At 59.8% G+C, this 14,068-nt stretch overlaps 1 protein-coding gene across 1 annotated transcript; it reads right to left on the bottom strand.

The window, feature by feature from the left end:
- Positions 1 to 2,270: 2,270 nt before the first annotated feature.
- LOC309891314 (glutamate receptor ionotropic, kainate 5-like) lies at positions 2,271 to 12,957 on the bottom strand (the record flags this gene model as incomplete). Its single annotated transcript, XM_082785673.1, has 12 exons — positions 2,271 to 2,630; positions 2,857 to 2,978; positions 3,927 to 4,055; positions 4,148 to 4,373; positions 5,510 to 5,675; positions 5,763 to 5,936; positions 7,229 to 7,338; positions 7,431 to 7,544; positions 8,736 to 8,930; positions 10,633 to 10,740; positions 11,148 to 11,252; positions 12,805 to 12,957. Coding segments are annotated over 12 exons (1,962 nt in total), but the record flags the coding sequence as incomplete, so codon positions are not given.
- Between the last annotated feature and the right edge of the window lie 1,111 nt (positions 12,958 to 14,068).

Genomic DNA, 14,068 nt, shown 5'->3' with positions numbered 1-14,068 from the left:
CCCCCATCACCCCCGGACCCCCCCCTTTCACCCCACTCCCCCCACCCCCCCGGGGTCCCCCCCCCTTTAATTAATTAACGCCCTAATTAACGCCCCCCCCCCCCCAGCAGCAGCAGCAGCCGCAGCATCCCCGCGCCCCGTTGCCAGGGGCAACGCCGTTGCCTAGCAACGAGGGGGAGGGGAGGGGGGAGGGGTTGCCATGGCGACGGGGGGGTCCCTAGCGACGGCGGGCGGTTGCCATGGCAACGGGGTCTGCCTAGCAACGGCGCCCTTTAACAAGGATGCGCGGGGTGGGGAGGGGGTGGGGAGGGGGATGGGGAGGGGGGGGGAGGGGCTGGGGGGGGGTTCCCCGGTGACGTCACGTCTGGTTGCCATGGCAACCGAGGGCTGGTGATGGGTGGGGGGGTGACCTTGAGGGGGTCCCTCCGCCCCTCCCCCCTTCCCCCCCGCCCCCCCCCGGTGTGCTTTGAAGCGGCGGCTCGTTTGCATCTCATTTGCATGTCGTTTGCATCTCATTTGCATATAGCGGGCGCTGCCCGAATCGCGGGGCTGCAGCGCCCCCTGGTGGATGCGAGGTGGAGATGGGCGGGCGGGGACTGGGAGGGACTGGGAGGGACTGGGAGGGACTGGGGTTGACTGGGAGGGACTGGGAGGGACTGGGGTGGACTGGAAGGGGATTGGGGGGGACTGGGAGGGACTGGGAGCAAACTGGGAGGGACTGGGAGGCACTGGGAGGAGACTGGGGGGCACTGGGAGGCACTGGGGGGGGAGTGGGAGGGACTGGGAAGGACTGAGGGGGACTGGTGTGGACTGGGAGAGGATTGAGGGGGACTGGGAGGCACTGGGAGGGGACTGGGAGCGACTGGGAGGGGACTGGGAGGAGATTGGGGGGGACTGGGAGGAGATTGGGGGGGACTGGGGGGGACTGGGAGGGACTGGGGGGCACTGGGTGGAACTGGGGACAAGAGAGGGAGAGGACTGGGAGGGACTGGGGGTTACTGGGAGGACTGGGGGAAACTGGGGGGCACTGGGGATACTGGGAGGGTACTGGGGGATACTGGGAGAGACTGGGGGACTGGGAGGGACTGGGGGTTACTGGGAGGGACTGGGGTTACTGGGAGGGACTGGGGGTTACTGGGGGATACTGGGAGGGACTGAGGGTTACTGGGAGGGACTGGGGGTTACTGGTGGACGCAGAGCACTCGGGCGCCTCTCCCGTAAAAGTCCGGCCGGGTTTATTGGGGCAAAACCCAAAGAAAACGAGAAACCGCCCCCCCCCCCCCAAAAAAAAATAATAATAATAATAAAGGGGGAGGGGAGGGGCGGGGGGGGGGGGCAAAAAAAGCCAAAAAAAGCCAAAAAAAGGGAAAAAAAAAGGAACCAAACCCGATAATAATAATAATTATTATAACAACCGCCCCCCCCGCGACCCCCCCCCAATTAAACCCCCCCCCCCTCCTCCTCCGTGTCCATCGGGGGGGGGGGGGCTGCGAGTCCGTGCGCCCCCCCCCGGGGCTGCTCCGTGCTTTTTTTTGGGGGGGGGGGGAGGGGGGGGGGTCCGACCTCCTCTGCGCCCCCCCCCCTTTATTATTTTTTTTTGGGGGGGGGGTCCCCAAAATCCTTCCAGGCACGGCACGGGGCTGAGGGGGGATGGGCAGTGGGGGGGGGTGAATTTTGGGAGGGGGGGGGGGCAGCATCCTCCCCTCCCCCCCCCCCCCCGGGAAGGCACAGCGCAGTTTTTTTTTCGGGGGGGGGGGCTCCAAGTGTGTATTTTTGGGGGGGGGGGGGGGGGCTGAGTCCTTGGGGGGGGGGCCGAGTCCGGTGGGGGGGGGGCTGAGTCCTTTGGGGGGGGGGCACTGAGTCCGTGGGGGGGGGGGGGGGGGCTGATAAGGGGCTGCCCCCCCCATTTTTCCTGCCCCCCCCATTTTTTTTGCCCCCCCAAATTTTTGGGGTCCCCCCCTTTTTTTTTACCCCCCCCTTTTTTTTCCTGCCCCCCCCATTTTTTTTCTTCCCCCATTTTTTTTTTGGGGGGCCCCCCCAATATTTTTTCCGCCCCCCAAATTTTTTCCGCCCCCCAAATTTTTTTCTTCCCCCCCCCTTTTTTTTTTTCCCCCCCAAATTTTTTTCTTCCCCCCTTTTTTTATTTTTTTGTGCCCCCCCCTTTTTTTTTTTCCTCTTTCCCGAGTCCTGGCATACGCACGGCGTACGGGGGGGGGTGGGAAAAAAGGGCTTAAAAATCATTTTTTTTTTTGGGGGGGGGGGTTGAGGCATCACTCCTGTTCTCGCGACCCCCCCTCGGGGGGCTGGGGGGGTCCCCGGGGTGGGGGGGGGGCCGCCCGGAGGGCTTGGATTCGCCGGCACTCGGGGCAGACGCGGACGTGGGTGCAAGGGGGGGGCGCCCCCTCGGGGGTCCCCGAGTAGAGTTTGCCGTTGCTGAAGCGCATCTCCCGCAGGTGTTGGGGTGGGGGGGGGTGGGGGGCGACCCCCCCCGTGGTGGACGACCCCCCCCCAGCCCCGGTGGGGGTGGTGGTGGTGCGGTGGGGGGGTCGGCGGCGGCGGCGGGCGCGGGCGGGCTTGCGGCAGGAGACGGCGTGGCGCAGCTCCCGCAGCATCTCGGCGCACAGGGAGATCTGGGGGGGGGGTTAATTAGTGTGGGGGGGGGGTTAATTAAGCCTAATTAGATTAATTAGGCTCGCCCCCCCCCCCCCTTTATATATACGCAATGTCCTCATCCCGTGTCCCCTTCCCTATGTCCCATCGCGTCCCGTGCCCCCCCCCATGGCGCCCCCTCTTTATGTCCCCCCCCCAATGACCCCCCCCCATGTGTCCCCCCCCCATGTGCCCCCCCCCCCTCACCTCCTCGCTCTCGGCGGAGCGGCGCGTGGACCAGACGAACTCCATGACGGCCACGAAGATGGCGACGATGAGGCCGCAGACCAGCACCACGAAGATGCCGCCAATGTTCTCCATGCCCAGCCCTGCCGGGGGGTTGGGTTGGTTGAGTTGGGTTGGGTTGGATTGGTTGAGTTGGGTTGGGTTGAGTTGAGTTGGGTTGGATTGGTTGGGTTGGGTTGAGTTGAGTTGGGTTGGGTTGGATTGGGTTGGGTTGGTTTGAGTTGGATTGGGTTGGGTTGGGTTGAGTTGAGTTGGGTTGGGTTGGATTGGGTTGGGTTGGTTTGAGTTGGATTGGGTTGGGTTGAGTTGAGTTGGGTTGGATTGGTTGAGTTGGGCTGGGTTGAGTTGGGTTGGGTTGGTTGAGTTGGGTTGGGTTGGGTTGGGTTGAGTTGAGTTGGGTTGGATTGGTTGGGTTGGTTGAGTTGGGTTGAGTTGGGTTGGTTGAGTTGGGTTGGGTTGAGTTGAGTTGGGTTGGGTTGGGTTGGGTTGGGTTAAGTTAGTTAGGCTGGGTTGAAGTGAGTTGGGTTGGTTAGCGTTGAGCTGAGCTGAGCTGAGCTGGGTTGAGTTGGGTTGAGTTGGGTTGAGTTGGGTTGAGTTGAGTTGGGTGAGTTTGGTCGGGTTGGTTTGAGTTGGGTTGAATTGGATTGGGTTGGGTTGGGTTGAGTTGGGTTGGGTTGGGTTGAGTTGGGTTGGGTTAAGTTGGATTGGGTGAGGTTATTTGGGTTGAGTTTGGTTGGGTTGAGTTGGGTTGAGTTGGGTTGAGTTGAGTTGGTTTGGGTTGAGTTGGGTTGAGTTGGATGAGTTGGGTTGGGTTGAGTTGAGTCGGGTTGAGTTTGGTTGGGTTGAGCTGGGTTGTGTTGAGTTGAGTTGGGTTGAGTTTGGTTGCGTTGGGTTGGGTTGAGTTGTGTTGGCTTGGATTGAGTTGAGTTGCATTGGGTGACTTGCGATGAGTCGGGTTGGGTCCAGTTGGGTTGGGTCCAGTTGGGTTGGGTCACCCCCTCCCAATCTCTCCCCCCCCCCACCCCCCGTACCTTTGGCGCGGTGGTCTTCCTCCTTGGGGCAGTGCCCCCCTTCCCACCACTTGCGCTTGAGGATCTCCAGCCGGTTGTTCTCCTGCAGCTGCAGGATGGCCAAGGTGATCTCGTCCCGAAACGGCGAGCCTGGAGGCGCAACGGGGTTCAACCGCGCTGCAGAGGGGGGGGTCCCACCCCCTCCCACCCCCTCCCACCCCCTCTGACCCCCCACCCCGTACCCAGCGGCATCCCGATGCCGTAGCCCTTGGTGTCCAGCAGCCCGCCGATCTGGGTGAGGTTGCAGTTGTGCCGCCGGTGGTACTCGTTCATGGTGGACTCCAGCAGGAAGGCGTACTTGGAGTTGAGCACGCGCGCGATGCCCTCCTCCGTGCTCTTCACGAAGACGCTGGGCTGCTTCGACTGCATGTAGTTCCACATCCGCTGGTAGGTCTGGTACCGCGAGTTCTGGGCGGGGGGAGAGGGACACGGCAGAGGGGGGCGCTGTTGGTCTCCGTTGGGTTGGGTTGGGTTGAGTTGGGTTGCGTTGGATTGGGTTGGGCTGGGTTGAGTTGGATTGGTTTGGGTTGAGTTGGGTTGAGTTGGGTTGGGTTGGGTTGGGTTGGGTTGGGTTGAGTTGGGTTGGGTTGGGTTGCGTTGGATTGGGTTGGGTTGGGTTGGGTTGGGTTGGGTTGGGAAGGGTTGTGTTGGATTGGGTTGGGTTGAGTTGGGTTGAGTTGGGTTGAGTTAGGTTGGGTTGGGTTGAGTTAGGTTGGGTTGGGTTGCGTTGGATTGGGTTGGGTTGGGTTGGGTTGGGTTGGGTTGGGTTGGGTTGGGAAGGGGAGCTTCTTTGGGTTGGGCTGACCCAATTTGGGTTGGGTTGGGTGTGTGGAGCTGGGCCATTTTGGGTTGAGTTGGCCCAATTTGGGTTGGGTTGGGTTTGTGGAGATGGACCACGTTGAGTCAAATTTGACCAGGTTGGGTTGGGTTGGGTGGGGTTGGGTTGGACTGACCCAAGTTGGGATGAGTTGAGTTGAACAGGGTTGGGTTGGGTGGGGTTGGGTTGGGTTAGATTTGTGAATCTTGACCACACTGAGTTGAGTTGACTCATGTTGGGTTGGGTTGACTCGTGTTAGGTTGGGTTGGGTTGGGTTGGGTTGGGATGAGTTGAGTTGACCCATGTTGGGTTGGGTTAAATTTGTGAATCTTGACCACATTGAGTTGAGTTGACTCCTGTTGGGTTGGGTCGGACTGACCCAAGTTGGGATTGGTTGAGTTGACCCATGTTAGTTGGGTTGGGTTAGGTTGGGTTGGGTTGGGTTGGGTTGGGTTGGGATGAGTTGAGTTGACCCATGTTGGGTTGGGTTGGGTTAGATTTGTGAATCTTGACCACATTGAGTTGAGTTGACTCCTGTTGGGTTGGGTTGGGTTGGGTTGGGTTGGGATGAGTTGAGTTGAGTTGAGTTGAGTTGAGTTGAGTTGAGTTGAGTTGACCCATGGTTGGGTTGCGTTGGGTTAGGTTGAACCCCAACCCTACCGTTCCTCCACCACCCTCCCCCCACACCCCGGATGGTCCCTCCCCGGTCCCCCCGCGCCCCCCCAACCTGGAAGAAGGTCATGGTGGAGCCGGCGTGGATGGTGCCGTACTCGATGTTGGTCTGGTCGGCCAAGTCATCGGCCGACTCGATGGGCACCTCCATGCGCTGCACCGTCAGGAAGGCCGCCAGGTTGGCCGTGTAGGACGAGATGATGATGAGGGTGAAGGCCCACCTGCAAAAACACCCCCGGGGGGGGGTCAGGATGGGATAGCCGTGATGTCAACCCCCCCAAAACCTCCCCCCCCCCCAAAGGGCTCACCAGACCCCGCTGACGCAGCGGGTGGAGAGGGCGCGGGGCATGATTTCGGAGCCCTGCTGCATGAAGCCGCCGACGGGGAACCAGAGGCTGTTGCCCAGCGTGTACTGGTTCTCCAGGAGGTTGTGGCGCTCCCGTAGGCAGGGGTGGGGGTTGTACCACTCGTAGGGGCTCAGCCTAGGGGGGGGGACACGGTCAGGGACCCCCCCTACGGGCTCCGACAGGTGGGGTCCGCGTGGGGTGCGCCAGGAGCTCGTGGAACCCCAAAAACCTTGTGGTGTCCCCGTAGGGTGACCCAGGACCTCGTTGACCCCAAAAACCCCATGATGTCCCTATAGGGTGACCCAGGTCCTTGTTGACCCCAAAACTTTGTGGTGTCCCCATAGGGTGACCCAGGTCCTTGTTGACCCCAAAAACCCCATGATGTCCCTATAGGGTGACCCAGGACCTTGTTGACCCCAAAACCTTGTGGTGTCCCCATAGGGTGACCCAGGACCTCATGGAACCCCAAAAACCTGTGGTGTCCCCGTAGGGTGACCCAGGTCCTTGTTGACCCCAAAACCTTGTGGTGTCCCCACAGGGTGACTCAGGACCTCATGGAACCCCAAAACCCTCTGGTGTGCCCCCAAAACCCCATGATGTCCCTATAGGGTGACCCAGGACCTTGTTGAACCCCAAAACCTTCTGGTGTGCCCCCAAAACCCTATGGTGTCCCCAGTTTTTGGGGGTCACAATTTAGGTCCTCCATTTTTGGGGTCCCATTTTGGGTCCTCCATGTTTGAGGTCACATTTTGGGTCCTCCATGTTTGAGGTCACATTTTGGGTCTTCCAACTTTTGGGGTCACATTTTGGGTCCTCCATTTTTGGGTCCCATTTTGGGTCCTCCAATTTTTGGGGTCCCATTTTGGGTCTTCCATCTTTTGGGGTCACATTTTGGGTCTTCCAATTTTTGGGGTCCCATTTTGGGTCCTCCATTTTTGAGGTCCCATTTTGGCTCTTCCATCTTTTGGGTCCCCCATTTTTGGGTCCCATTTTGGCTCTTCCACCTTTTGGGGTCCCATTTTGGGTCCTCCATTTTTGGGTCCCATTTTGGGTCTTCCATCTTTTGGGTCCTCCATTTTTGGGTCCCATTTTGGGTCTTCCAATTTTTGGGGTCACATTTTGGGTCCCCTCAACGTTTTGGGTCACATTTTGGGTCTTCCACCTTTTGGGTCCCATTTTGGGTCTTCCAATTTTTGGGGTCACATTTTGGATCTTCCACCTTTTGGGGTCCCATTTTGGGTCCTCCATTTTTGGGTCCCATTTTGGGTCTTCCACCTTTTTGGGGGTCACATTTTGAGCTCCCCAAAAAGAACCAGAAGGCGGCTTTTTCACGCATCCCGTGCCGGATCAACCTCATCTCTCTCATTTTATGCTGCGTATGGGGTGGAAAAATTTTGGGGACCCCCCCCAAAAACCCCAAATCTCACCGGGCGGCGAGGAAGAGGACGCAGCTGACGGCCAGGTAGGCGAGGAGCATGAAGAGCCAGACGGCCGGCGAGAAGGGGTCTAGGAAGGAGAAATACCCCGGCTTGCGGCCCTGCGGGGACACGGCGTGAGACACGGGGTGTCCCCACCCCCCCAAAAAAAATATATAACTTTTAGGGACCCCCCCCAGCCCCGTTTTCGTACCATGTGGACCCGGTAGAGGATGCTGATGCCCAAGGTCATGAAGGGTTTGGAGAAGTCGATGACTTTCTCCCGCTCCGCCGTGATGGTGAAGGCGGCCACCGCCAGGTCGGCCTTCTGGGGAGGGGGGCGGAGAGGGATTTTTGGGGTGGGGACGCCCCCCAAAAAAATCAAGAATTGTGGTAGGGGGTGCGGAGGTGGGTGGGTAGGGGTTGGTGGTAAAGGTCGGGGGGGTTTGGGGTCGTGGAGGGTGTGGTGGGGTATCCCAAAAGGCACCCCGAGGTGGCCCAGGACACCCCAAAACCCCAAAATTCATCCCAAGATACCCCAGGACACCCCAAAATTCATCTCAAGGTATCCCAGGACACCCCAAAACCCATCCGAAGGTGTCCCAGGCCACCCCCAGACCCTCAAAACCAACGCCAAATTACCCCAAAACCCATTCCAAACCATCCCAAGACCCCCCAACGCTCCCCCAAACCACCCCAAGACCCCCAAGAACTCCCCAAACCACCCCAAGACCCCCTAGATTACCCCCAAGACCCCAAAACCCACCCCAAGACCCCAAAACCCTCTCCCCAAACCACCCCAAGACCCCAAAACCCACCCCAACCTACCCCAAGACCCATTCCAAACCACCCCAAGACCCTCCAACGCTCCCCCAAACCACCCCAAGACCCCCCAACCCTCCCCCAAACCCACCCCAAACTACCCCAAAACCCACCCCAAACTACCCCAAGACCCCAAAACCCACCCCAAGACCCCCCAACACTCCCCCAAACCACCCCAAGACACCCAAGAACCCCCCAGACCACTCCAAGACCCCCTAGATTACCCCCAAGACCCCAAAACCCACCCCAACCTACCCCAAGACCCATTCCAAACCACCCCAAGACCCCCCAACCCTCCCCCAAACCACCCCAAGACCTCAAAACCCACCCCAAACTACCCCAAGACCCATTCCAAACCACCCCAAGACCCCCCAACCCTCGCCCAAACCACCCCAAGACCCCCCAACCCTCCCCCAAACCACCCCAAGACCCCAAAACCCACCCCAAACCACCCCAAGACCCATTCCAAACCACCCCAAGACCCCCAAGAACCCCCCAAATTACCCTCAGACTCCCAAAACCCATCACAAGATACCCCAAAACCCATTCCAAACCACCCCAAGACCCCCCAACCCTCCCCCAATCCACCCCAAGACCCATTCCAAACCACCCCAAGACCCCCCAACCCTCACCCCAAACCACCCCAAGCCCCTCCCCATCCTCCCCCCGGGATGCCCGCCCCCCCGGCCCCACGCACCCTATTGATGAGCTCGCCCACCATGCCGGTCCAGGAGCCGTTGGGCTCGGGCGCGCCGTAGAGCCCGTCCTCCACCAGCTTGAGGTGGAAGCGGAACTTGAGCAGCGCCGCCAGCTCCTGCAGCATGTCCACGCAGAAACCCTCGTAGCGCTCCGCGCCGCCCGCGCCCCCCACCCGCATCACGTAGGGGTTCTCCTGGGGGGGGTTATGGGGTCAGTGTGATGGGAAAAAACATGGGACGCAAGGGGGAGGGACCCCAAGGGAAATCCCAAAAGGAAACCCCAAAAGGAGACCCCAAAAGGAGACCCCAAAAGGAAACCCCAAAAGGAAACCCCAAAAGAAAATCCCAAATGGACCCCAAGGAGACCCCAAGTGAAACCCCAAAGAGAAATCCCAAGGAGAAAACCCAAAGGGAAACCCTAAAGAAAAACCCCAAAGGGAAACCCTAAAGAGAAACCCCAAAGGGAAACCCCAAAGAGAAACCCCAAAAGGAAACCCCAAGGAGACCCCAAAAGAAAATCCCCCAAAAAAATCCCAAATGGACCCCAAGGAGACCCCAAGTGAAACCCCAAAGAGAAACCCTAAAGAGAAACCCCAAAGAGAAACCCCAGAAGGAAACCCCAAAGGGAAACCCCAAAGAAAAACCCCAAAGAGAAACCCCAAGAAGATCCCAATGGGACCACGATGGAGACATCACAAGTTGACCCCAAGGGGACCCCAAGGAGACCCCAAGGGGACCTCGCTGATGTCCACGCAGAAACCCTCGTAGCGCTCCGCGCCGCCCGCGCCCCCCACCCGCATCACGTAGGGGTTCTCCTGGGGGGGGGACAGAATGATGGGGAGACCCATGGGACACAAGGGGGAGAAACAAGAAGACCCCAAGGGAAATCCCAAAAGGAAACCCCAAAAGGAAACCCCAAAAGGAGACCCCAAAGGGAAACCCCAAAGAGAAACCCTAAAAGGAGAGCCCAAAGGGAAACCCCAAAGGGAAACCCTAAAGAAAAACCCCAAAGGGAAACCCTAAAGAGAAACCCCAAAAGGAAGCCCCAAGGAGACCCCAATGGGGACACCACAAGTTGACCCCAAGAAGACCCCAAGTGGACAACCCAAGGGGACCCCAAGTGAAACCCCAAAGGGAAACCCTAAAGAGAAACCCCAAAGAGAAACCCCAAGAAGATCCCAATGGGACCACGATGGAGACATCACAAGTTGACCCCAAGAGGACCTCAATAGGACAACCCAAGGGGACCTCGATGGGGACCCCACCAGGCCCCCAGGACCCCCAAAACGCCCCCAAAACCCCCTCAGGACCCCCCAAACCTCTTCAGAACCCCCCCAAGACCCCCCAGGACCCCCCAGGACCCCCCCTCACCAAGACGGTGGTGATGATGAAGGTCTTGTTGGCCAAGACATCGGCGCCGTTGAGCACACCCAGCTCCACCAGGACCCCCAAAACACCCCCAAAACCCCCTCAGGACCCCCCCAAATCCCCTCAGGACCCCCCCAGGACCCCCCAAGACCCCCCCAGGACCCCCCAGGACCCCCCCTCACCAAAATTGTGTTGATGATGAAGGTCTTGTTGGCCAAGACATCGGCGCCGTTGAGCACACCCAGCTCCACCAGGACCCCCAAAACACCCCCAAAACCCCCTCAGGACCCCCCAAATCTCTTCAGAACCCCCCCAGGACCCCCCCAGGACCCCCCCAGGACCCCCCAGGACCCCCCCTCACCAAAATTGTGTTGATGATGAAGGTCTTGTTGGCCAAGACATCGGCGCCGTTGAGCGCACCCAGCTCCCCCAAAACCCCCAAAACACCCCCAAAACCCACTTAGGACCCCCCAAATCCCCTCAGGACCCCCCCAGGACCCCCCAGGACCCCCCAGGACCCCCCCTCACCAAGATGGTGGTGATGATGAGGGTCTTGTTGGCCAAGCTGTCGGAGGCGTTGAGCGCCAGCCCGGTGCCGTTCATGGCCAGGGTGCGGTTCGAGTGCCAGACGCCCACCTTGGGGGGGGGTGGGGGGCAAGGGGGGGGCACCCCCAAAGGGTGGGGGTCACCCCAGTGTGGGGGGAGGTCACCCCAAGGTGGGGGGGGCAACCCGGGGTGGGAAAGGGGGTGGGGGTGGGGGGTGGTTGGGGGTGAGGTGGAGGGGGAATGGGAAAATGGGGTGGGAGGTTAATGGGGGGGTGAAATGGGGGGGGGGGGCAGCACGGATTGGGGTGAAACGGGGGGGTTCAATTTATGGGGTGACATTTATAGGGTGCAATTTTTGGGGTGACATTTTTGGGGCGACGTTTTTGGGGTGCAACGGGGGCGCGACGGGGGCACAAGGTTGGGGGCGCGATGGGGGGGCTCGGTGGGGGGTGTGCAATGTTGGGGGGGTCACGGGGGGTCTCGGGGGGGGGTCTCACCTCGCGGTGCCCGTGGCGCCCCTTCTCCAGCACGTGTAGGGTGTAGTTGGTGCGCTGCCCCTTGCTGTTGAACTCCACGCGCCCCGTCAGCCCGTCGTACTCCACCTGGGGGGGGGGGCGTGGGGGGCGATTTTTGGGGTCCCCTCGTGGGGTCTTGGGGTCCCCCGGTTGGGTTCCCTCTCCCGGTTGGGTTATAGGGTCCCCCGGTTGGGTTTTAGGGTCTTCCCAAGGGGTTTTGGGGTTATCCGAAATGGGTTTAGGGGTCTCCCAGTTGGGTTTTGGGGTCCCCCAGTTGGGTTTTAGGGTCTTCCCATGGGGTTTTAGGGTTCCCCGGTTGGGTTCCCTCTCCCGGTTGGGTTATAGGGTCCCCCGGTTGGGTTTTCGGGTCTTCCCAAGGGGGTTTGGGGTTATCCGAAATGGGTTTGGGGGTCTCCCAGTTGGGTTTTAGGGTCTTCCCATGGGGTTTTAGGGTCCCCCGGTTGGGTTCCCTCTCCCGGTTGGGTTATAGGGTCCCCCGGTTGGGTTTTCGGGTCTTCCCAAGGGGTTTTGGGGTTATCCGAAATGGGTTTAGGGGTCTCCCAGTTGGGTTTTGGGGTCTCCCAGTTGGGTTTTGGGGTCCCCCAGTTGGGTTTTAGGGTCTCCCAATTGGGTTTTAGGGTCTTCCCATGGGGTTTTAGGGTCCCCCGGTTGGGTTCCCTCTCCCGGTTGGGTTATAGGGTCCCCCAATTGGGTTTTCGGGTCTTCCCAAGGGGTTTTGGGGTCTCTGAAATGGGTTTGGGGGTCTCCCAGTTGGGTTTTGGGGTCTCCCAGTTGGGTTTCAGGGTCTTCCCTTGGGGTTTTAGGGTTCCCCGGTTGGGTTCCCTCTCCCGGTTGGGTTATAGGGTCCCCCGGTTGGGTTTTAGGGTCTCCTCGTGGGGTTTTGGGGTTTCCCCATGGGGTTTTAGTCCCCCTGATTGGGTTTTGGTCCCCTCCAGTTGGGTTTTGGTCCCATCTGGTTGGGTTTTGGGCCCCCCAGTTGGGTTTTAGGGTCCCCAGGTTGGGTTTTAAGATCCCCAGGTTGGGTTTTAGGGTCTCCCCATGGGGTTTTAGTCCCCCTGGTTTGGTTTTAGTCCCATCCGGTTGGGTTTTGGTCCCATCTGGTTGGGTTTTGTGCTCCCTGGTTGGGTTTTGGTCCCATTGGGTTGAGTTTTGGCCCCCCCAGTTGGCCTTTAGGGTCCCTAGGTTGGGTTTTGGGTTCTCCCTGAGGGGTTTTGGGGTCTCCCCATGGGGTATTAGTCCCCCTGGTTGGGTTTTGGTCCCCTCCAGTTGGGTTTTGCTCCCATCTGGTTGGGTTTTGGTCCCCCCAGTTGGGTTTTAGGGTCCCCAGGTTGGGTTTTAGGGTCTCCCCATGGGGTATTAGTCCCCTTGGTTGGGTTTTGGTCCCATCCCGTTGGGTTTTGGTCCCTTCTTGTTGAGTTTTGGTCCCCTCCATTTGGGTTTTGCTCCCATCTACTTGGGTTTTGGTCCCCTCCAGTTGGGTTTTGGTCCCCTCCAGTTGGGTTTGGTCCCCTCCAGTTGGGTTTTGGTCCCCTCCAGTTGGGTTTTGGGCCCCCCGGTTGGGTTTTAGGGTCTTCCCATGGGGTTTCGGGGTCTCCCCGCGGGGTTTTGGGGCGCCCACCATGCGCAGGTAGTTCATGAGGCTGGTCCCGTGCTGCCAGATGCTGGGCGAGCTGCAGGCCAGGGGCCGCACGCCGATCTCCTGGCTGCGGTTCAGCTCCCGCACGGCGCCCACCACCACGTGCACCGCGTCGAACAGCAGCGCCGCCGACAGCTGGGGGGGGGAATGGGGCCGGGGGGGGGTAGAATAGGGTTGGGAAGGGGGTGGGATGGGGATGGGATTGGGTTGGGATTGGGATTGGAATTGGGATTGGGATTGGGATTGGGATTGGGATTGGGATTGGGATAGAATGGGGATGGGATGGGGATAGAATAGGGTTAAGAATGGGATAAAATGGGGATGGGATGGGGATGGGGTGGGGATGGGGTGGGGTGGGGATTGGGTTGGGATTGGGATTGGGATTGGGATAGAATGGGGATGGATGGGGATGGGGATGGGATGGGGATGGGGTGGGGATGGGGTGGGGATGGGGATGGGATGGGATGGGATGGGATGGGATGGGATGGGATGGGATGGGATGGGATGGGATGGGATGGGATGGGATGGGGATGGGATTGGGATTGGGATTGGGGATGGGGATGGGATGGGGATGGGATGGGGATGGGGTGGGGATGGGGTGGGGATGGGGTGGGGATGGGATGGGGATGGGGATGGGGTGGGGATGGGGTGGGGATGGGGTGGGGATGGATTGGGTTGGGATTGGGATTGGGATTGGGATTGGGATAGAATGGGAATGGGATGGGGATAGAATAGGGTTAGGAATGGGATAAAATGGGGATGGGATGGGGATGGGGGATGGGATGGGGATGGGGTGGGATGGGGATGGGATTGGGATGGGATTGGGATGGGGTGGGGATTGGGATTGGATTGGGATTGGGATGGGGATGGGGTGGGGATGGGATGGGGATGGGATTGGATTGGGATTGGATTGGGATTGGGATAGAATGGGGATGGGATGGGGATGGGATTGGGATGGGATTGGGATTGGGATTGGGATTGGGATTGGGATAGAATGGGGATGGGATGGGGATGGGATGGGGATGGGGTGGGGATGGGATGGGGATGGGATTGGGATTGGGATTGGGATTAGGATAGAATGGGGATGGGATGGGGATGGGATTGGGATTGGGATGGGGATGGGGATGGGATGGGGATGGGATGGGGATGGGGATGGGATGGGGATGGGGTGGGGATGGGGTGGGATGAGGACCCTTTAGGTCCACCACCTTTTAGGGACCCCCCCGTCCCACTCACCCCCTCCACC

Source organism: Aythya marila (assembly GCF_965140915.1).
Source record: "Aythya marila genome assembly, contig: HAP1_HAP1_SCAFFOLD_118, whole genome shotgun sequence".
Classification (NCBI taxonomy): domain Eukaryota; kingdom Metazoa; phylum Chordata; class Aves; order Anseriformes; family Anatidae; genus Aythya; species Aythya marila.
Note: the sequence above shows the minus strand (reverse complement) of the source record. Positions and strands in the feature narration are given on the sequence as shown.